General features: G+C 39.9%; 1 protein-coding gene across 7 annotated transcripts in view; it reads left to right on the top strand.

Moving 5' to 3' along the window:
* DMD (dystrophin) overlaps positions 1 to 25,076 on the top strand; it is a 1,185,061-nt gene that overhangs the window by 952,040 nt on the left and 207,945 nt on the right. For all 7 annotated transcript variants that reach the window (XM_087966867.1, XM_087966866.1, XM_087966869.1 and 4 more), the window contains exon 61: positions 2,037 to 2,097. In XM_087966867.1, the coding sequence (XP_087822993.1) occupies positions 2,037 to 2,097 (61 nt within the window). The remainder of the gene's footprint in view (positions 1 to 2,036; positions 2,098 to 25,076) is intronic.

The raw sequence follows: 25,076 nt of genomic DNA on the forward strand, positions 1-25,076 counted from the left end.
TTGGTCTAGTAAATGTTTTGTATGCTCTAGTTAGTAATATTACCTCTAGTTGTAATATTACCAGAGAAAAAGCTACATAAGATTAGGTTAACAACTCTTAATGCCTTTTTGGCTATATAGTTACAGTGGGCTCTAGCACCTCGATCATTAGAGATGAGTACTCCAAGGTCCTTGACAGAGTTTGGATCATCAACAAGGTTTTGGATTGAAGCTTCCTTATTGTTATGGGTAATTTGTTTTTTCTGGTTTTGGGAGTTGTTATTGGTACATATAGTTTGATGACTCTTTTGACTTCAAGTAAAAATATGTTGTAATAGTCTTCAACAGTATTGCATCCAGTGAACAGAAGTTGCCAATCAAGAGATGAGACATCATTGTCTATAAGATCATAGTTGCCTTTTTTGAAGTTATAATTGGGGATCCCATCATTATGATGATTTTTGTGTGGACGTATGTTGAGACAAAAGTCAATCATGTTGTGGTCACTGTTGGAAAAGGGTTCTTTAATTTGTATTCCGTAAATTGAATTCAAACTATTGCAGAAGATGAGATCGAAGCAGTTGTTTAGTATTGTTGGTTACTAATGTGTTTCTCCAACAATACGCCCCACCAATAGGAAGACCCAGCATGTTTTCTAGGCATAAAATGAAATTAAGCCCCTCCCCCCAAATTTAGGCCTAGTTTAAAACATGCAAAATTGGGGGGGGGAGGCGGGGGAAACTTGCCATTAGGAGTGCCCCACGGGCAGCTATGCCTCACCATTAGCCGCTCCTAACAGCCAATCATGGTGGAGCACAGAGGGCTCCCTTACCCCCACCAAGCACCTTTGCTGCAGACCCGGGTCAGCAGGCAGGCGTCACCGGTGTGGATGTCCAGCAGCATTTCAGCCGCTTCTCAGGTCTCCGTAGCTTCCACGGTTCCCACCGGTGCTGGCGCATCTCTCGCCAGCGCCGTCTCCAACAACAGCATCTGAGTTGCTCCTGCTTTCCCCCCATCCCCGTAACAACAGGAAAAAAAACATTTTGAGGTACCTGGGAGCGCCATGCGCTGCGTTTTGGTTTAATCCCGAGTGGCTGGGTGGGCGTGAGAAGAGCCGAGCAAGCGTCTCTGCTGCTGCTACCCTTGGTGCTCCAGCCTCGGGCTCTGCAAGTTTGCAAAAGTCCCAGTGCGCAGCCCCTTCCTGCATTCCAAGCGCCCAAGCCGAGCTGCAGCTGTCCCTCTCTCACCAGCGCCATCTCCAACAACAGAGGCAACAGTGGCAGGAACCATGGAAGCATTTCAGCTGCTTCTCGGGTGGAGGAGCTGCCTCCGTAACTTCCACAGTTCCCACCGCTGCTGCCGCTGTTATTGGAGATGGCGCTGGTGAGAGAGGGACAGCTGCAGCTCGGCCTGGGCACTTGGAATGCAGGAACAGGCTGAATCATAGAATACAATGTCCCCCCCCCCCAACCCCCCCCCCCAACACCCCCACCCCCCCCCCCCCCAAAAACCCCCCCCCCCCCCCCCCCCCCCCCCCCCCCCCCCCCCCCCCCATAGCTACAGCCTTACGAATCATAGAATACAAATGTAAATCACATGCTGTGCAATATACTTCTTTCATGGCATTATTATATACAGAAAATGTGAAATCACAACTGCCAGTTATTTACCTGGTGTGGGCCTCCATTCGTATCAAGTTCTCGATATTATTATTATTACAGCCAGATGATTAGAATAGATTTTGAATTTTTATCCACTTATCAAGTTCTTCCCAAGGATCAAGAATAGGGAGATATTGTTCTTTATTTCTGTTATTTAATAACTGAAAAGATTTTGCATTTTTCTTTGCAAGTGAATAAATTCAATTTTACTAAGACTAAAAGAGAACATGTTAGTACTTCCTGTCTTCATGGACAACTGAATAAAGAGACTTACATCAGTGAACTAACATTGTAATAATAAAGATTAAGATAATGAAAATTAGTAATATTTTCTTTGAACATAAACTAAATACATTTGTATGATTTTATGTTTCATGTTTGTTTTTTAATTAACAGCTTCTGTCCAGGGCCCATGGGAAAGGGCTATATCACCAAATAAAGTGCCCTACTACATAAAGTAAGTATTAAAAACTCATAATGCTTAACTTTTGGAAGCTTATCAGGCAATTAATTTAATTTGCTTTGAAATTACAAGGATTCCATTCCTTTGAACGATACTGGTTGATACTTCAGTTGCCTTCTATTATCATCATGAGCAGCAAAATAATTATTTAAAGAAATCAAGTTGTTAAGATTGCTTGCTGTTAGAATTATAACATTCAATATAGTACATAACTTCCAATCGAATTCTGCTTGGTACATTCTTAATATTCAATGTTTTACTGCAAGGCTGCAACAAATTATTTGATCCTATCAATTATAACTAGATATTTATACAGTTGATTATTTAATAGCAATTATTTTTGCAGACTGGAATTGTAGTTTGTGTAAGAAAAAATAATGGGCAAGCCCAAAATTAAGGGAATGTGGCCCAGAATTCACAACAATTCATAGTTCATTTTCTTCAGAAATAATTAAAAAGTGGGTTTCCCACTGTAGTGGCTGTTAATTGAAGTCAATTACCACAAACAGGATTCCTCTTTATGGGCCATCTACTTTCTTCCTATTCTTCACCTCAATAGAATGATCCTTCCAAAACATCACTTCATACTTCTGGACTATAGGCATGTTGTTTTGGGATGAGTTTGATTTGATGGCCAGCCCTAAGAAAGAAAGTAATCATTTGTTATAACCAAACCATATTTTATCTTACTATACAAATAAGACATATATTATGGAATAAATTCCCATGTGAATTAAAGCAAATATCTCCTGCTTACTTTAGTTTAGGAGCGTAGTGGGCATGTGGTCAAGACTTGTGGCTTATCAACTGGAAGGTTGGCAGCTTGAGACCTAAATATGTGTGATGGAGTAAGCTCCCATTACTTCCCCCAGTTCCTGCCAACCATTTGAAAGCATGCAAAATAGATAAATAAATATTGCATTCTGTGACCACATGATCACAGAAGTGTTTTTGCACAATGCTAGCTGTTCAGCTGTGAATTTGAGATGAGCACTACTCCCTACGCAGAGTCAGAGATGATTGGCAGGGGAAACCTTAACCTTTTTTTAAAAAAAACCTGAGTTTCATAATAGGCAAAATGTATCTAAGTGGATGAGTGGATGGATGGATGGATACAATATATAAAATAAAATGCATATTTTTCTAAAATATGACTTTTCTAATCAGCCTGATTTGTCTTTCTATAGCTACCTTGTCTGTAGCCCAGGTTTCTGTGTGTGCATTTGTGTGTGTAAGCACAAATGCATATTTTCTCACACGCATCTGAGACTATAAGTAAAAAAAAAGGTCCATGATCTGAAAACAGTGAAATGTATCAGTCTGAGTTGCTATTTGTACATACTTCTTCCCATACCCAATTCAGTCTGGTAGTGTTCATAGTTAAATATTAAGATATATTTACCCTTATGCTAAGCAGTTGAATATAGCTTTTGTGAAGCATAAGATACTAATAAAAATATTTAGGAAATACAGCAACACTATATAATCATCATCAATATTTTACAATACTACAATATTTAATGAAGTAGTTCCAGTAAACTTAATATACCTGTCTTATAGCTCCTATCTTGTATAATGGACAGCTGTGCTATTATTTTCATGAAGAAAATAGAAATATATTATTTTGAATTCAGCTTAATTGTTAGAAAAGTATATGCACTTTTGGTTTGGGAATGAAAGAGGTATTTTATTTTTGTTTAATGTTTCTCTTTTTATGATTTAAGAGAAAAATCACTCTAAGCTCTAAAGATTTTCATTCAGTGTCATATCTGTGAGCTAACTTCCTTGAAACTTCATTTAGTATAAAGTTGCCTTAACCAGACCTTTTCAACAAATATTTTCACTAGGCAACTTAAGACCCTTGGACAACTTAGGCTACAAGCTCCATCAGATCAAATGGCTAGAGTTAGATTAATTTACACATTGCTGAGAACTTATCAGACAAAACTTCAGAAGTAGCCAGGGGTGGGATTCTACCGGTTCTGTCTGGCTCTGTAGAACTGGTAGCTCTGAAGATGTTTTGGCCCACCCGCCCGCCTGGGCTCTTATCTGACCTTTATTTCCTGCTTTTTCAACCTCAGTTGCCGTGCAAGGCACAGCTGCAGTTGAAAAAGCAGAAAATAACTGCTTTTTCAAACGCTGCTTCCCTGCACGCAGCGCTACTCAGCTGTTCAGGCAGCAAGCTGACGAAGATTTACACACGCGTGCAGTGTGCAGGGAAGCACATTGTAAATCACCAAACAGGTAGTTAACCCTATCAGATCCCACCCCTGGAAGTAGCCCTGTAGTAATATAGTTAATATGTACCTATGCATGCTAATCCATTCTAGGTTGCTACTAAGACTTCTCATGGTACATTCTTACTCAGTGGTGGGATTCAGCCGGTTCAGCCAAACTGGTAGCTAACTTTTTGTGCAATTCAGCAAACCAGCTAAAAATAAAGTGCAAGAGAGGTTTTTTTTCCTTCTCTCTCCCTTTAACTAATAGCTCCAGGCAGGCAGCCAAGAATCACTTAACAGGTGAATACTTAGTTGTGATAACAAAACCACAGGAATGTAGCTGGCACATGCCTTGAATAAACAATAAAAACTGACAGGATTAGGGCAGGGAAACACCAGGAAACATCAATGACCTATCTAGGGTTGGGATTAACCTCTTCCCTTCAGGAAGAATGACAAGATTACAAACATTTTCATTACAAAGAGTATTAAGTAACACTTCTGTGATCAGTTGATACTCCCTAGGTCAGGGGTCCCCAACCGCCGGTCCGCGGACCGGTACCGGTCCGCGAACAAGTCTTACCGGGCCGCTGGTTGCTGGGCACCGCCATCTTTTTGATAAAAAGTGCTTCCGGTGAGCTTTTCCGGGTAGAAAGCTCACCGGAAGCACTTTTTCATCAAAAAGATGGCGGCGCTTAGCGCTTCCAGTGAGCTTTTCCGGGTAGAAAAAAGCTCACTGGAGCGCTGGCGCCGCTATCTTTTGATGAAAAAGTGCTTCCGTGAGGTCACCGGAAGCACTTTTTCGTCAAAAAAAGATGGCGGCGCCCAGTTGATGCTGGTACCGGGCCGCGGCGCCCAGCTGATGCCGGTACCGGGCCGCGGCATAAAAAAGGTTGGGGATCACTGCCCTAGGTGACTAGGTTGTGCCAGTTTGATGAAAGGTGGATGTCTCAGCTCTCTTCTCCCTGAGATCCTCTGCTGGTGCCTCCACTTTTCTGTCTTAATTTAGCTGCTTAGTGATTTCTGCTGCCATTGCCTGTCAATCACATGGATGTGTTTATTTGATGTTTTCCCACATAACCCTGGCATGTGAGACAGGTAAAAATTTCACAGGCTATGCCAGGGGTCTGCAACCTTAAACACTAAAGAGCCACTTGGGCCCATTTTCAACAGAAAACAAAACACTGGGAGCCACAAACCCTGAGTTGGCATGGCCAACTTGATATCACTCACTCCCACCCAGTCACATGACTCCCCCAGCTATGCATACCCAGGTTTTGCGGCTCCCAGTGTTTTCTTTTATATGGGAAATAGGTATCTCCCTCTCTCTGTCTCTCTCCCTCTCTCTTTCCCCTCTCCCTCCCTCTCATCTCTCTTTCTCCCTCTATCTCCCTCTCTCTCATCTCTTTCTCTCTCTCATCTCTCTTTCTCCCTCTCCCTCCCTCCCATCTCTCTCTCTCCGTGTCTATCTCCCTCTCTCTCATCTCTCTCTTTTTCTCTATCTCCCTTCCTCCCATCTTTCTCTCATCTCTTTCTCTTTTTCTATCTTCCTCTCTATCACGCTTTCTCTCTATCTCCCTCTCATCACTCTCTCTCTCATTTCTTTCTCTCTCCCTCTCATCTCTTTCTTTTTCTCTGTCTCCCTCTTTCTCCCTCCCTCTCATCTCTTTCTGTCATCTCTTTCTTTTTCTCTCTATCTCCCTCTCTATCTCCCTCTTATCCCCCTCTCTCCCTCATCTCTTTTCTTTTTCTCCTTCGCTCTCTCCCTCCCTCCCACTCCCCATTTCCACTTCCCAACCCAAACACCCAGGGAATAACTAAGGAAATTTGAGCATGTTCTCTCTATCTCTGGAAAGATACAAAAATAAACCTTGCATTGCAAAAAGAGTGACTGTCAGGCTGTAGATCACCACATGCACTTCAGAGAAGCATCATCCCAAGCAGCAGCAAATTTACACAGGCACACATATGCATTCAGCAACTCAGTCCAAAGTGGCTGGAAAATATAGTCCCTGGGTGCCCCTGAAGACACTTGGCAGGCAAAGTATGGGGATAAAACTCCCCCGCCATCACCAAGGCAGCGTCTGCTGAATCCTTGCAAAACTGGGCAAGGCGGAGAGAGGAGAGCAGACAGAGACGAATTGAGCTGAATCTGTTTCCCTCTCGTTGTGTCTCTCTCGCTGCCTTAATGGTGGGAAATGGCAGGCAGCTACTTCCAGCTTTGTTGGTGCTGGACACACAACCTCCTCTCCACTGAGAGAGACAGAAACAGAGAGAGAGAGAGAAAGAGAGAGAGAGGGAGAGAGGGGAAAGTGGAGACTTCTAAGTATCCAAATGCAAAGGGAAGCAATGCTAAGGAATTTTAAATGTTTATAGGTATGATTTTGAAATGCAGGCAAAAGGATATGCCAGGGGTGAGTGGGGCAGGGTCACATTATGTTGTAATGGGCTCCAGGAGGAGGAGGGGATCCAGGATCCCCCATTGTGAAGTACACTTTCGCTGTGCTGCTCAAAGGGGGGATTGGGTCTTTCCCCTCACCCCACCCCATGCCAAAGGAAAGCCAGCTGGGCTTCTCCTTCCTTCCTTCCCTTCCTCCTTCCCCCTATTCCTTCAGGATAGAGGAGTGCACGCTGGAAACGCGTGTTTGGGGCGATGTTGGAGCGTGTCTTCTGACCCTCGCCTGGAACTCTCAACACTCCTCCAGGCTCAGCTTGCTGTGTGGTGCCCTGACACTTCTGATGCCCCCCCATAGTCCCAGCCATTGCTGCCAGGGAAGGCACAGGAAAAGAAAGCAAACAGAAACATAGCTTTCACTGGGATGAAAGAGCTGAGATCGGGGAATGCACAGGCAACAGAAAGCAATGCATTTCAAAGGCAGCAGCTTGTGGCTGAAGGTGCCGAACAGCGTCCCACTGTGAGAACTGGGCCACGCCTCTCTGCCATCCAATTCACCAGTGGAGGCGCTTCTGCTGGGCCATCTCCCCCTCCTGCTGGTCTGTTGTGCTCAGTGCTCAGTGGGGGAGGGGAGCACTTCCCCACGCCCCCCCCTTCTTTCTCTTGGGCCCACTAACAAGGGAGTAGGAAGGACAGGCTTGGGGGATGGCTCCACCCTGCAAGATCCACCCCCACCATTCTCTCCCAGCCCTCTTTGCTGGCGGCAACAGCAAATGTACCGTGACAAAGGTGGAATGCTGTTGCCACACAAAGACAAGTGCAGGATGCGACAGGGCATTTTCATCCCTCTGCTGTGACAGGGAGCCGCAGCAGAGGGCCCAAAGAGCCGCATGCAGCTTTGGGGCCTCAGGTTGCCGACCCCCGGGCTAGGCCATCATTGAAGAATAAACCAAAAAGTAGAGAAAAATAAAGTGGACAAATTTGAAATAAGTGCAGTAGTGTAAGGCATGCAACAAGGCAGTTAGTACCCCTTCTTTAGAAGGACATCATTCTCACAAATGATTTATTTATTTGGTTAGATGTTTATCCTGTCTTTATTACTTTATAAGAAACTCAAGGTGGAGAACTTATCTAATATTCCTTCCTCCTCTTAGTTTCCCCAGAACCACAATCTAAGAAGTGGTTTGGGCTGGGAGACAGCCTAAAATGAGACCAGAACTCAAAGTCTCTTGATTTCGAGGCCAGCATCTTAACCACTACTTTGTTTAAAAAGGAGGAAAGAATGTCAAAATAACTTGTAAAAATTGAGAGTGGGGGAGGGAGAGAGAGAGAACCACCAGCAGCACCGGGCAGCACATGAGTAGAGCCTGAGAGCACCACAGAGAGCAACAGGGAAAGTGACGGTAGAGCTGAGTGGAAAGCTGCACGAGCAGGCTGAGAGAGCTGACTAGACAGGAACGAGGTTGAAAAGACTGGAGCACCAAAGGACAGAAGAAAACAACAAGAGGCTGGAGCAGCAAATGAGGGAAGTGAAGGCAATAAATTAAGCCTGAGGTTCCAATAGGCGGGAGGGAAGACCCTGTGTCATGCCCCTGTTGGAATCTGATTCCGAGGGGGAGGTCGAGGTGACAGGGAGTGGGAGTGTGGCTCCAGTGGCTGTGGAAGAAACTGGGGAAGGGCACAGTCTGGCTAAGCCTTCAGAGGAAGACCCAGAGCCACCCCCTCTTCATCCTAGGGCATGCAGGGAGGAACGGAGAAGAGAGCAATGTGAGTTACATGGGTTATGGGGGAGAAAAGGGCCCTGATTCCCTTCATTAGCTGCAGCTGGGAAAACAGGATTTAAAAAGGATGCTTGTGCACAGCATCTTACTGGAAGCAAAGTGTGAATTATCTTTGTTTGTCAAGTCTTATCTGGGTTCTGGCATCCTCCCAACTATGTATGTTTCGTTATCTTTTGAAGTCTGCAATTCCTTATCCTGCCCTGTCTTGTTAATTGCTGTAGCGTGGTTTGTGTTGATTTTTATTTATAATCTATATGTACTTTGGGTTCAGACTTAATTTCTTCCCTTTAAAAAGTGTTCTTGGGAGAGTTTTTTCTCCAGCTGATGATAACTAGACATTGGGGGCCAAGTTGGCGGTATTAAAAGGACTTTCCCTACTTTTGTGACTTTGTTGCTTTTGTGCCACTCCCTGGGTCATCACACCCTGGTAGAGAATAAAAATAAACACAGGACAGAAAATAAAAGATAAATAAATAGGCAAATAATAAGGACAAGAATGGGAAACTAGAAATCAAGGAAGAATTGGATTAATGAAGATCAATCAAATAAATAAGGCAAATCTTAAATAATAAGATAGAGAGAACTGGAGCGCAATAATTTTTTTTTAAATATATGGAAGAAAGGGATAAATAAAACGCAGAGCTGGTATTCAGCAGGTTCTGACCAGTTCTGGAGAAGCGGTAGCAGAAATTTTGAGTAGTTTGGAGAACTGGCAAATACCACCTCTGACTGGCCCCGCTCCCATCTTCTCTGCCTCACCAGTCCCAGCTCTATCGGCTGGGTCTTCTTTTGTTGCCCTGCACAGGAGAATGGAGCTGGAAAGCAGGTTAGTGGAGTGGGGAGAGAATGGGGATTTTGCAGTAATCTTCCCCCAGGAGTGGAGAGAGAATGGAGATTTTACAGTATCCTTCCCCTGCCACGCCCACCAAGTCATGTGCACAGAATCAGTAGTAAAAAAATTTGAATCCCACCACTGATATTAAAACTAGTATAATAGTAAGCAAGTAAAATAAAGAACAAGCATAAAAACAAGCACAAAAAGGCAGGAAAAAGGATAGAAAAAAAGGATACAACTTTTTACCCTTAAAAGAACCAGAAAAAAGAAACAAACTCATGGAACAGGTAACTGATACTATTGTTGTATGCAACGTATGTTCCATGTATGTGATTATGCCCAAAAAACACCCAAATTACACATGTATTAAATGTAAGCTATGTGAACTACTAGAGGAAAAAATAAGGGATCTAGAGGCAGCTCTAGCCAAACTCCAACCTATGCAAGAAAGTTATGCCCAAATCGAACCAAATAATGAACAAGTAAATCCCAAAGGATTTGACCCTGCTGATAAACCCTTGGAGGAAAATAAATGGAGGTATGTCATAAATGGAGGAAACACAATAATCAAAGAAAGGAGCAGCAGACATCTAACAAATCCCCTGCTGCCCAATCTAACTAAATCAGAAGCAGCTCCATTAAAACTGAGCAACCAATTTTTCCCCCAAGTTGAAATACTCAGACCCACAACCTCCCCCTCAAAGAAAACATGCAAACACCTACAAATATCCCTAAAAAATTCACATCAACAAACTCACCTGGTATAAAACAGAAGAGCACCCCAGACTGCATCTCCTAAAAAAGGAAGGCAGGTGTTGGTGATAGGAGATCCTATTCTCAAAGAAACAGAACCAGCCATCTGCAGACCGGACATAGAATCTAGGGATTGTCTTGCTGGAGCAAAAATCAAGGATGTGACTAAGAACCTAACCAAAATAATTAGGCCCACAGATTACTACCCTTTTCTACTACTACTTGTAAGGACGAATGACACAAAAAGGACTTGAAAACAACATTGAATGATTACAAGCAGCTAGGCAAGAAAGTCAAGGACTTAGGTGCACAAGTAGCTTTTTCATCTGTACTGCCAACAAAAGGACACCATCCAGTAAGAGAACAAAGAATTCTAGAAGTGAACCACTGGCCAAAGAGTTGGTGTTGCCAAAAAAACCTTTGGATTCCTGGACCATGGTCTGCACTAACTCCATGATGGGCTTTTGGCGAGGGATAGGCTGCATCTCACAAAGCCTGGGAAGAATATTTCCAGAAAACGACTGGCTCAACTTATCAGAAGGGCTTTAAACTAAAATTGAGGGGGGAGGGTGACCAATCTTTAGGACCTAATTCCTAGCCAAAAAAAAAAAAAAAAAACCCTTAGAAAGCAAGTCAAATAATGAAGTAAGGATAGATGGGAAGAAAGACAAAGTCAAACGCCCTAATAGGAGACATAGGAAACACCCAGAGTAAGACAAAAAGATCGCAAGTGCCTATATACAAATGCACAAATTCTGGGGAACAAAAAGGGTGAACTTTTTTTTTTTTTTGGTATATGTTTTATTCATAGTTTTCCTTTAACAACCAATATTTTTTGTGGACAGTGTAATGACTGGGTTGATATATTTTTCACACAATGCTAACAGTAATAATACAATTACATATACAGAGTTTTTATCTTCCAACTTCTAACCTTGATATCCTCATTATAATTATAATATATTCCTTTATGTATCAATATATATTATACTGTTTTTCCAATTAGTACTTATTTCTTCATTTTTCCCATTTGCTGGGTTCTTCTATAGTCACCTCATTATCTTTAAACAGTACTATTCTCTCTTTATGATTTTTTTATCACTTTCTCCAAAAATATATGTAAACATCAATAACATCTCTTCATACAATATACTTATTAACCCCTGTTAAGTCAGTTTTAATATTGTAAATATCACTCAGTGTTCCACCACATTTCCAATATTTCATTTTTCTATAAACACCAATAAAACCAATTGTTAATAAGATTTAATCAGTCCCAAGGTTATATCTCTAAGTCCCCTGAATTTATAGTTCTTGAAAACTATATATTCCAGTATATTTTTGCACCCTAATCATAATATATTTAAATATATCTAATCCTAGTCTTCCACCTCCTAATCTTAATATATTTATGGTTATAATAAATTATATTATATATTTATATATGTGCTACTATTTTCCCAATTTAAACTTTCCACTTATTTCTATTGATTTTTAATATAATTACTATATTGCACGATATTATGTCTCTATCCATCATCTCTCAGCCTTTTTAGAATTTTATCATTTATTGATTTTTTGGTGATTCTTTTATATTTCTCTCTTGGAATCTTATATGTCTTTCTAGCATTTTTGTACAGACAGATTGTTCCCTCAGCCTTACCCTTTATCTCCTTCTGTTACATCTTTTAAATATCCATCCATAACCCTTTCATTATTTTTGAAAAATCTTCCTTTTTTCTTTATTCTATTGTAAACTCTTAAGGGATTGTCTATTTGGTTTTTAGTATTTATTGTTACTGTCTTTTCAGTGTTTTATCTGCTTGTAATTTATTTTTATCTTCTTGTAGTTTATTTTGTTTTGTCTCCTTCACCACTCCTAATTTCTCATCTGTCTTCTGTGAATCATATTCAAATTTTCTCACCATTTGTTGAGGGCCTTCTATGTTCACAACTTTATCTTTAAATATTCCCATCATCTCCTTAGAATTATTTGTCACCATTTTTAACATTTCTTCATATAAATGGGTCATTTTGTACCAAGTCCATATACCTCTAATATTCCAGTATCTAAAAACTACAAAAAAGTCTTATTTATTGTTTCTTTTTTCTTTTTCTCTATTTTCCCCTTCTATCGCCTTTCTCCTTTTGCTTTGTAGGATGATCTATCATGATGTTAATAACCCAAATCCAACTTAGCCCACCAGGTTTCTTCAAAATTTTCAAATCCACTTTTCAATGCACAGTTTCAATAAAGTTTTAGCGTTTAGTTTAGTTTGCCTTATGGATCTTCAAAAAGCTTAGTAAATATTTCCCAGCATCCAAATCACCTACTTTTAAGATAAAGTCAAGGTCAAGTAGCCTTCCAGGTATTGTTTACTTTCTCTCCTTTCATCACTTTCCTTTAAGTTTTACACGTTGCAGTAATCTTCTTCCTCCACTAGATGGGTCCCCTGCTCCCAATTCCAGCATTCAATAGAGTGTAAAAGTCAAAACAGCTGATTGTCAACCAGTTAAGGGGGTTTGAGAGAGAGTTTAGAAAAGCAATTTCTCCCAATAATCACTTTTCACAATGTTATTTGGCTTTTCTAGGCTTTCTATGTCCTCTTGTGTCCTCTTGTGTGAAACCTGAAGGGGGGGGAGGGTGTCGAACGCAGAAAAGCTCCAGCTCTCGCCTGCACAATCAGCGACAAGGCAAACTATGGGGCTTCCAAAATGCTCAGAATAGAATACTTTTATTGGCCAAGTGTGATTGGACACACAAGGAATTTGTCTTGGTGTAAATACTCTCAGTATACATAAAGAAAAGATACATTCGTTAAGAATCAAGAATCATAACGTATAACACTTAATGATAGTCATAGGGTACAATCAACAATCAAATCATACTAGGAAACAGTCAACATAAATCGTAAGGATACAAGCGACAAAGTTACTGTCCTACAATCACAAGTGGGAGGGGATGGGTGATAAGGAGTGATGAGAAGATTAACAGTAATAGTAGTGCACCCTTTGTAAATATTTGAATAGTGTTGAGGGAATTATTTGTTTAGCAGAGTGATGGCTTTTGGGGAAAAACTGTTCTTGTGTCTAGTTGTTCTGGTGTGCAGCTCTCAGCTCAACCCAACCCGGAGTTCCAGTCGGTCCCACAAGCGAAGGTCAGATGCCCAGACCAAAAGAGCGCTGAGTAAGACGGGCTCCTAATAACCAGGCAACACCCCCCCCCTTCAGCCTCCACACAAGAGGACTCCCCAAGGCTAAGCTCCAGGTTTCTCCTGCTGCTTCCAAGCAGAGAAGGGTCCCTCCCTCCAGGCCTCGAAGCCTCTCCCAGGAGTGTGCACATGCTGGGCTCTCCCCACCGAGCAAGGGCATCTCCTGAGGAGGCCCCCACTCATCCACCAGCAGCAAGCCCAGGTCAGAGGAAGGGGCTCTGAGCACCTGGCCGTTGCACTGCACCCCACCCTTAGCAGAGCAGAGGGACGAGAGGGACGAGAAAATTGACCCCGCCGGCCCTGCCCCATTCTGGGCCTCTGAACTGGATGGTGAGTGCAGACTTGCCCACTCTGCGACTTCCCACCACCACCAGCTGGTACTTTTCCTGCCCTGGGCCATCCCTACAGCCCATAGCCATCAAGGAAGAGCCCAGGCCAGGAGAGGTGAGCTGGAAGGTGCAGGAACACTGTGCAAATGCAAGTAGTGCAGCGTTCCCACACCTTTCAGCCATCTCCATCACTGCTTCAGCCCACCTGTACCACCAGCCCCCTCTTGCTGCAACAGCACCATTACCTTGTCCTGGCTGGCAAGAGCTGCGCTACTTTTTGCACATTGCACCACCTACAGATTTGCACATTACAGGTGCCAGTCCCTATGGCGGAGATTTCAAACCTCACCACCGGCTGGTCCCATATTCCATAGCTGCAGTAGTCACAAGACTGACTCTGGTCATCCCATAGCAGCTCACCCATGGCAGGCCAGTGCACAAGCCAGTCCTGTGACTACTGCAGCTATGGAATGTAGGACCAACTTTCCCACCAATGTCAGCAAGCCACCCCGGGGTGGATTTCCTCCCCAGCCTCGGGGGAATGTTTATAAACACCCACCTTATCACACTTGGAATGCTGCCAGAGCACTAATTGCCAAATGCAGGGCAAGGCCAAACTTGACACAGTCAAACAGAACTTTTCAAAGCTTGAATTGACCTAATTGCTTCCCGCAAAAGCTCACATCCCATTCACTCCTCTTTTATGTCCTATGGGAAGGGCCAATCATCTCTGAGGTATGGCCTTATTCCTGAGTCAATCCTGCTTTCTCAATTGTTCTTGTCTTCTGGTAGCCCTGTGCATGTGCAGGCTAAGAACTGGTTCCACAAACTCCCTTGCCTCACTGCTATCTGAGTCTGAAGGCAGCTGATGACTGCCAGCTGGCCCTGGCCCCATCTCTGCCTCCAATACAGAGCCTTCATCCGAGCCATCCTCAGCCTCCAAGACTGGCCCAGGTTCCTCCCCAACCTCCTTGCTACTGTCCGACTCTGCTGCCAACTCCATCAGCCGCCAGAGGGCCACAATAGGCAGGCAAATACAATACTTAAGCATTCCTTTTCAATTTGGGCATAATTCAACTCAATGGAGGAGAGCACCCTGGACGTGTATCCAACTGGCTGACCTTCTTGCAATAAGCTACATCCTAGACCATTTTTTCTTGAATTTGGATAGTAACAGTCTTTGTAACATCATAGTATTTTAACACTGGAGCAATGGTGACCAAGCGTTTTATCTCCTGTACTGCCTGGTCATGCTTGGTGTCTCAATGGCTGACACACCTCAGACAGGTGCGGCAGAAATTTTGCTAAATATGTGACAAAACCGATAAATCTCTGCACCAATTTAGCATCGGCAGTTAGTGGCATGTCCACAATGGCTTTAATCTTACCTGGATCAGCTTTTAAGCCTCGTGAAGACAGAATATGCCCATGAAAGTGGACTTCTGGCACCTTAAACTGCAACTTCTTTACACTGAGCCTTAGCCTCACTTGCCAACACCGATCTCACAGCTCCATTAGCTTCTCATCATGGTCACGCTCAGCTTCTTTGTCTGTTTCCCTACAACCAACTATAAGAATATCATCCACTATTGGCTCAATTTCACTGAGCTTACTTAATAATTCATGCTGCTTTCATTGATACATCTCTGGTGCTATGGAAACCCTGAAGTAGCTTGAGCCATCTCTTTCTGTCCCATGGAGTCCAGAACGTAGTCATATAGCTACTTATTTCATTCAGCTTGCACTGTAAAAAACATCAACAAGTGTGAAAACCCATGCTTTAGGTACCTTGTGCAAGATGTCATCAAGTGTTTGCATTAAGTGGTATGATCATTTCAAGGCCATATTCAGAAACTTGGGATCAATACAAATTCTAATCTTCTCCGGCCTCCTAACAACAACCATGTTGCTTATCCAATTGATGGGCTCAGATACTGAAGTAATATGCCCTTCCGCCTCATACTTATCCAGTTGTGCTTTAACCTGCAGCTTGATAGCTATAGGGACATTACATGAGGCACTTTGTACTGGAGAAATGGTGGGGTCAAGTTCAAAATTCCCCTCTCCTGGAACAGATATTATAGGGCCCTCAAACACCTCCTTATAAACTTGGAGGATTTGCTGTTTTATCAGTGGCCTCGCCAGGGATTTGGGGGAGTAACTCCACCAGAATGGTGAACTGCATCAACCCCAAATGCTCACACATTGATCCTGACAATAATGGTTTCTGATCGGCTTCCACAATCTCAAATTCAAGTTTATAAATACCCCCATGTATGCTACATTCTGTTTGGCATAGGCCCAGTGAATGCATTAATTCTCCTGAATATAACTTCAATTTAATACTACTAGGTTGGACAAGCGTCCCTGGTGTCAGTTTCATTTTATTCTTTAAACTCATAACATCACATGTTGCACCTAAGACCAGCTTACAGGGTTGAATTATGTTGTTGAATCTGAGATTTACGAACCATTTTTTACCCTTAAGAGTGTATCGCACTAATGCATTCTTTCCTATAGACCACATCAGTGGTGAAAAAGGATGCATCCTCCAGGTCTGACATTTGCTCAATTGTTTGCAGCTTCCTCACTTCCATTTTGTGTGACTGACAACTCCTGCAAAGTGATTTAACCTCCTACACACTGCAGGTTTTTTCACATGCAGGGCACTGCTCTCTCCTGTATGTACACACTGCCGCAGTTCTTGCATGCTACTTGGTTATTTCCAAATGAATTAGAAAGCTGCATTTTATGCTGACACTTGTGTTGATAATTCATCATGCTTAGCTGTTGTTTAGAGAGTGCATTAGTACAATCATTAACCCACTCTAAAACTCTCAGCCATTTGTCAGTAAGTTCTATAGTCCAACACATCTCAATTGCTGCTTTTAAGTTTAGGTTATGCTCCTTCAAGAGGCGGCAGCATGTGCTTTCACTGATAATGCCAAAGACTATTTTATCCCGAATAAGTTTGTCTCTTAAGGGGTCATAGCCACAGCTTGCCGCTTTTTCTCTTAAGCGCATAACGAAGCTGTCTGTTGTCTCATCTTCTTGCATGCAGCTACCGAATACATATCTTTCATAAATGACATTTTAAGCTGTCTAAAAAAGGCTTCCAAAGAATCCAGAATAGCTGGATAGCTCTGCTTTTCTGCTCCTCAGTAAGGGTTAAGTTGTGTTTATAGATGTGAAGGCATTCATTGTCCATCAATCTTTTCAATGTGGCAGTTGTACTGCTGCAGGCTTATTTAAGCCCATAGCTAAGGAATAGTCCTCAAACTCTGCCCTGAACTTTTCCCAGCTGCTGCTACAGTTCCCACTCATCCCCATGGCCTCGGGCAGAGGTATGCTGTTAGCAGCTACATACTGCTGAGTTTCTTGCTTCAAATGCTTGGCTTTCAGGACAGGACCCACTAGTATCATCAAATGTATCAGGAAAACATGGATTTTCTTTTATTTTTTTCCATCATTCCCCAGCTTGTTTTTCCATTTCCTATTCCCTATTATAATAGGCAGGGCCAATTGTGTCTTTTTCCTCCCAGCAGACAGGATATTTCAAAGCAATCTATTATCTTTACAAACTAAGAACACATCTGATCTATATTGGGCCCAGAGGCATTTCAAAGAATAAAAATCGTACATTGCTCAAGGTCAGTACTTCATGTTAAAATTCTCCTTTCCACCTTAGGTTTTTTTTAATGATGTATAGCTTAAGCAAGCCCCAGCATAGATGATAATGTTTGAATTTTATGGACTATATATTGTATTACCTATAATTGCATATAACATTTTGCCATGTACCAGTAGAATTTACCATAGCTCATTATCTGTAATCGTAGCTTCATAGATTTAGCCAAATACTGAATCTACTGATTCCTGTTCTTTCTGCCAGAGAGCATTCTTGTGCTATTGGCCATGTTGTTTTTAAAATTTTTAAATTTCCTTTTATATTTTATCAGTATATTATATATGCTAAATAATAATTCTAATTTGATGCCAAAAAAATTAAAAGGCATTCAAAAATAGTAACGGGTAACTGACAACCATCATCAGAAACAACTGAGGGAAACAACTCACTATTGAACTCTCAGTATTTATTAGAAATAGTGTTCAGTTACCAATATTATTTCTTATGTGACTTCCATTTCACATTACTGAAATTGCTAATAAGATGATAAACATGAATTTTAGAATCAATCCAGCTTTTAAAAGTTAGTTTATCTTAATTCTGCTGTTGTACCCTTATTTTAACATTATAGTTAATCTTAATAAAATGCAGACTATAAAACAAGTGAACACTATGTATTTAAATAGCTGAATGCATGAATATTTACCTTATTAAATCTACTATTAACCATTTGCTTTTCCCAGGAAAGTGTGGAATTCTTTGGAAATTACAAAATTGCAAAAAGAAAAACATTATATAGTCCTCTTCTTGTTGCACATAGTATTTACTGTTTTCATTCTCATTTTGGTATTTTACACATGACAACGGTATAATTGTTCTCAATATGATTCTGAACTATATATTTTAATTTATCTATCCAAAAATAAATGTAATTATTTCAGATTTTGTAATGTAACAAGATATTTTGCTACTTCAGTAAAAGTAATTTGTTATTTAAGTAGCTATTCATAACAAGTATTGTTTAGATTTTTAATTATGCTTTTGAAGCATAAAACCAAAAATAATGTTCAAATGTTACAAGGAAAGAGAAAAAATTATACGAAGAAAAAACTGGGAAATACATTTTCAAAAAGAACAAAATTTAAGAAGAAACTATAATTAATAAGCTGAGTTATGAAGGATGTCAAAATATTATAGCTTAACAGTTAAAATATCTAGATAGTTTCTCTCATTTTAGTTAGCATTTTTAAAAATTTATTCATTAGGATATAGCTCTAGAAGATTATATTTAAAGCTCACAGTTGTGTTCTTTAAACTTAAAAAGATTAGAGTAGACAATCAAATGAAAAGGTCTTTTGTCTTCTATCACTGTTTGAATCTCAATTATAAAGTTAATTTTCAGTACATATTATAAAGAAAACACATAGGAACATTTTTTTGATTTGTAACAAAAATCATTTTCTTTTTATTGATGGTAAGTTCATTGCTCTGTATAATTATCAAGTATTTGTAAATGTTGATTTCATGCCAGGACATGCTAACATTTGCTCATCAGTGGCCAGAAGATAATAGGATTCTTTTTCCAGTTTTGTGAAAGGTAATATGTGTAATTAGATCTTTACATTTCTAAGAAGTTTTTAGTAGCAACAAATGTCTTTCTTCCATGCCTAAAATTATAAAAACTCATGTAAGTTAACATGAAAAAAATAGATTTGTGTGTTTTTGCATATGTGACTTAATAATCCCTCTTTTAGTCTTAATCGTCTGCCAAGATAGTGATATAACAGGATATGATTATAGGGGAGAAAACCTATGTTCTCTACAAGACCAACACCATGTATTATTCCCAGAGCATTCCATGCAAGACAAAGCAAAGAAAGATGGTGTCCTCTTATGTCTAAAAAGGAAGGTCATGCTGGGTGCAGCATGAAACCCTTACCACCTTACCTTGAATGAAACATTTGCTTTTGTGCAGGTGAGGGCTTCTACCTACTTTTTCCTCCAGAATGACGGGCCTCTGCATTAGACATGTGAAGTGGCATGCCTATGAGCAAGATTCCACCTAGGTTCACATCTGGGCAATTTTCTTTTTGAAAATATCTAGGATAGCCTGCATTAAAGGAAGCCAATTTAGAAGATATTGGAACATAAATAACTAAAAGTAGCCTATCTCTATCTTGATTCCTGGGATAGTAGCTGGTCAAAATATTTGTATTTTAAGTCAACATTTGTGCTTCTATATTATTACATTTGATTTCATATTGCTGTCAAAGGAAAAGTTGGTAGAGATATTTTTAAAATAACAGTTGGGATTATCTGTTTTATTTCAGTGTTTGGTATTTTAGTTAATAATACAAAGCAAAATACAATTATGTATAACAAGTTCTCAATCTGAAAAATTGAATATCTTTCAAGATAAAGAAAATACGAAATGGAATTTCAGTCATCAACTTCATGCCTCATAAAACCAGGTTTTGCAAATGATTTTTCCTGTTTTTATTCAGAAACTCAGTTTGAACTAACTTCAATATTACATTATTAGTCACTTATTACATCACATTATCAAACTTATTTGTGTTTGATGAATAGCTTAACATACAGTTTAGACAATACAAAGTTAAAAGTTTAAAAAATTAAAGTAATAACATAAGCATCAGTAAATGCATTATAATCATAGTCTAAATGATCTTTTCAAATTTTGAATATACAATAAGAGATATCCAGTTTGGTCTAGTCGTTAAGGGTAGAAAATAGAAACAGATAATTCTAGTCCCACCTTAGCCATAAATGCCAGCTGGGTGACCTTGGGCCAGTCACTCAGTCTAAATCACATTACAGAGTTGTTGTTGTGGGGAAAATAAGAAAAGGAAGGTATGTTGGATATAATTGCCATCTTGAGTTATTTCTAAAAAATAATAAAGGCAGCATACAAATAAATAAAAAAATCCATGAAAAAGATAACTGGTATGGATTGCATTTTCTTAATTAAAGTGTGGCAAGTTTTAATATTCAAATTAATCATGTCTTAATCATCTTACATAAGTACATTCTGTTATTTTATTTTAGAATGTTTATTAAAATGATAGAGAAAAAAATAATAATGGTAAAAGCTAATGTCAGGAGTTGCTCAAATGAAGGAAATGTTTCTTTTTCCATGTGCTAATTAATTCTAATTCATAGTTTGTGTCTGGTATCAGCCAGCCACAACAATTCTTCATGTTTCCAGGTTTTCCTTCCCTATGTTCTTCATCCCCATGAAGATGAAACTTTACTTATCAATTAAAATAGATGGACATGGTATGTTGCAAGTACATCTGTTGAAAAAGTTGAAGAAGAAAAGGGCATTGGAAGAATGCAATGAAGAAGATATGCTAATGTTAGTGTATCAAGAAGGCTTATTGAGTACAGGAGACCAAACTGGCCTAAAAGAAATATCAATTGAAGAATAGAAAAAGGACGTGGCAAAGCAACATTAGGGCTAGGGTTATTAAACGCAAAGTATTGCATGGCCAGTAAATGCAACCAGACACCAACAAGACTTGGCAATAGTGAAGAGGAAGGAAAATTAAGAAAGAGACAGAGAGGCTAATTCTGGCTGTCTTAGGTCTTAGGTCTTTGTTTTCTTGTAATTTATGTCCAGTTTATTGTAATTACAATACTGGATAAGGACTCGCTAGGCTCTTTTAAGGCCTACTAGTGTTGTGGAGTGGATCACGGTATCATCTGCATAGAGCATCAGGACGATGCTTCAATCACCTATTTTGGGGGAGTGGTAATTTGTTTTGTTTAACCATTGTACCATGTCATTTATATAGAAGTTGAAAAGCAAGGGAGCCAAAATGCACTCCTGTTTAACCCCTTTTGAGTTTTGACTGATTTCAAGAGGGACCCTTGCATATTACACATCACCTTGAGTATATAAGGCACATAATAGATGAAGAAGCCTGTGGTCAATTGAGGCAGCTTCCAGCTTCTCCCATAGCTTAGTCCTCATAACCATATCAAAGGTTGCCTTGAGATCTATAAAGCCGGCATATAATGATATAGATCTATTTTATACAGATTTTTCAATCAGATAATGGAGAACAAAGCACTGATCTATAGTGCCACTCCCCTCTCTAAACCCGGCTTGCTCTTCAGTGATCAAGTTCTCAAGATCCAGCCACTCCTTTGGTTTATCTCGGAGGTATTTAGTGTTGAGTTTGCTGATTATATTTAGCAGACTTGTTGGTCTGTAATTGGCAGTGTCATCTTTCCTTTTTAAAAATCGGGACTTAATTATAATTTATCATTCTAGAAGTAATGAATATATAATTAATCATTCATTATTGCAATGAATATTGTTTTCAGACTTAGAATTTAAGTTGTAATTTAAATCACAATAAATTTAAATTGCAAATTTTATTAGGATCACTTTTTAGTAGTCTTTGACAGTGTTGTGTGTTGCAAACTTTTGCTTAGTTTTGTTTTTACAATCGCTCTTTCTCAAAATCATGCATGATGTTTGTGAACACAGTAACATCTAAAAATTTAGGAGGTTGTAAAGATAAAAACTAGTGAAACTTGTGCTAAGAATGTCAATACATAGACATGATTAGTAATCTTAACTGATCACATGGTATTTTAAAAATATTTTCTCTATTCCATTTCTCTACTAGCACCAACATAGAAGGTATAGATTTGGAATGCTACTGTATAATTTGACATGCATATTTAACAACAACTATTTTCTATTTTGATATTTGACATTCATTTTTGGAGACTGATATAATTATTATTTTTACCTTGAAATCATGGGTGTGGGTAGAAATGCCCAATTAATAGTAGGATATGCTACACAAAGCAAATAACTTAAATAAAAACATCTTGCATGTTTTTCATAAAATATCGTAATATTTTTCCTTTTAAAAAATAGTATCTTGTCATTGGTAATTAGCTGTGACAGTGTAGGCCTTGTCACAGTCTGCAGACCTGTAGTTTTTGCATCAATGTTCCTTATTATACTAATTAAAGTGGAACATTGCACCCTTGTGAATCATTAATGGATTTTCATTTCATGAATGACATTTGCAGGAGGTAAAAGAGGCAGTTCATTGAAATCCACAGGCAACTGTATTAAAATTAGTTTTACCATAGCAACAATCTTCCATCATTAGTATTCAGGTCAACAGAAAATGTTTTGTTGTGCTTTTGTTTGCAAATAAAAGACTTTTCTCATACATTTTGTACTAGAGGCAACCCCCCCACACACACACACCCCAAATCCTAGCAAAATATGCTTAGTTTAAAATAGTGTGGAAGTTTTAACCATTTCTTTTCCTCAGCTCCTGATTTATACTTTGTTTTCTCTATAGCTTTCGAGTTGCCCTTATTCATTGTTTGCATGTGGCTTCCCAGCCCAATTTTTATTTATTTTATTTATTTATTTGTCGAGCATGTATTAGATAACAGATATAAGTATGAACATGATTATTAATACATGAAATTGATAAGAATAAAAGGGAGCATTAGGACAGAGATGGTAGGCACATAGGTGTGCTTATGCACGCCCCTTAAAGACCTCACAATACCACTGAGAAAGAAAAACAATAAATCCAAGAAAAAAAAAACCAGCTTGGGTGCACAAAGATCTGGCAAATTGAAAGAAAAAAAGGACAAGTACAAAAAAATGGAAAGAGGGACATACAACTAAGGCAGAATATCAGCAGATAGCCAGAACCCGCAAATACAAAATCAGGAAAGCAAAGGCTCAGAATGAACAAAGACTTGCAACAAAAGTCAAAGATAATAAAAAAAAAGTTTTTTCCAACATATAAATAACAAGAAAAAAAATCAAGGAAACAGTTGGTCCACTAAAGAGAGAAGACAGCAAGGAAGTAACAGGCAACAGAGAGAAAGCAGAGCTGCTTAACTCATTCTTTGCATCAGTCTTCACCCAAAAAGAAACTATAGCTCAACCCACCAAAAACATAACTTTAAAAGTCAGACCAGAAATAAAAGTTAAAATAAGCAAAAATTTCTGATCTTGATGAATACAATTCACTGGGGCCTGATGGACAACATCCCAGAGTTTTAAAGGAGCTGGCAGAGATCATCTCAGAACCACTGCACCATATCTTTCAAAAATCCTGGAGCACCAGGGAACTACCAGAGGTCTGGAAAAGAGTTGATGTGGTTTCCATCTTCAAAAAAGGGGGAAAAAACAGACCCAGGAAACTACAGACCAATCAGCCTAATATCAATATCCGGGAAGATACTGGAAAAGATAATTAAAAAAAACAGACCTACCAACATCTAGAAACAAGTAAAGCAGTGGTGGAAGTCTACCTGGTTGGACCGGTTCTATAGAACCAGTTGTTACGATTCTGCACAGTTCTGAGAACCAGCAAATCGAGCCACTGGCTGGCCCCTCCCCGCCCACTCATTCCTTACCTGGAATGCACACCATCCAACTTGCCTGCATTGTGCCTAATTTTTGATAAGTTGCTATTTTTCCTTTCTTTCCCCCCCCACCATCAGCTGTTCCAACTATCAGCTGTGCCAGGAGATTTAGATTAGCTAGAAAGCAGGAAATTGTTCGATTTCTTGTTTCCTAGCTAATCTAAAAACAGAGCTGAACCTTCCTTAGGATTGAAGCTTCTATTTTTCAGTGCAGACTCAGGTAGCAGATTGCAGAAAGGTAGATCCCTGAGTGAATCTGTGATTCTGTGAGCAACTCAATCTGCTTGCCTGCTTTGCCCGATTTTGGATAAAAGTTACTCTTTTTTAATAAAAAATTCAATATTTACATAAACATTTACAATATTTACATACAAGCCATGCCCAGCTAGTCATGTAAGCACCAAGCCACACCCACAAATTAGGCCACACCCACAGAACTGGTTGTTAAGAACTTTGAATCTGACCCCTGAAGTAAAGTAATAACTAGCAGTCAGCATGGGTTTGTTAAGAACAGATCGTGCCAAACCAATCTTATTTCATTCTTCAACATAGTGTCTAAATTAGTAGACCAGTGAAATACTGTGGACATAATATACTTAGATTTCAGCAAGGCATTCGACAAAGTAGACCACAACCTACTTCTTGCTAAGCTAGAAAAAAGTGGGATAGATAGCACCACCACCAGATGGATTCACAACTAGCTGACAAACCGTACTCAACAGGTAGTCCTTAATGGGTCTAAGTCTACATGGAGGGAAGTAAGCAGTCAGGTGCCACAAGGTTCCATTTAGGCCCAGTACTCTTCAATGTCTTCATTAACAACTTAGATAAGGGAATAGAAGGGGGATTTACCAAATTTGCAGATAATACTAAGCTGACAGCCAACAGTGACCATAGTTCAAACAATGCAGAAAGAATATCAGTGGTTAAAGACAGGAAAGGTCGGGGCCAGTTTATGGTACCCAGATATTGCTGAAGTTGAACCAGAGTGGGTTGAGAAGGTAGAGACAGAGAGGGAAGTGAAGGATAGGCAGTAGTTGAAAGCATTTTATAGCCCAGATATGCGTATGGAGTTAGTACTTCGGTGAAATCAATCTGTGTTCTCTGGAAAGGCCAGCCCACTAGGGGTCGCCCTCCCATTTCTTTTTTCCTTGCTGCTTTCTTGTTTACTTTCAAACATATAGTCCGAGAGGGAAGCCCCCCCTCGGGCAGATAGAGGCTGCAGAATCCTCTTGCAATCCTCATTTGCATTTTCAACAGCCAGTTTTAACAGAAGCTCTTTACGGGCTTCTTCATTCGAGATTTGCCTCTGAATGGCCTTCTGAAGTTCCTCTACAAACTCAGCATAAGGCTGATGTTGTTAATGAAGCCTCTGACATA

Source organism: Notechis scutatus, chromosome 5 (assembly GCF_049901735.1).
Source record: "Notechis scutatus isolate UNSWTSFEM ecotype Mainland chromosome 5, rNotScu1.2, whole genome shotgun sequence".
NCBI classification, from domain to species: Eukaryota; Metazoa; Chordata; class Lepidosauria; order Squamata; family Elapidae; genus Notechis; species Notechis scutatus.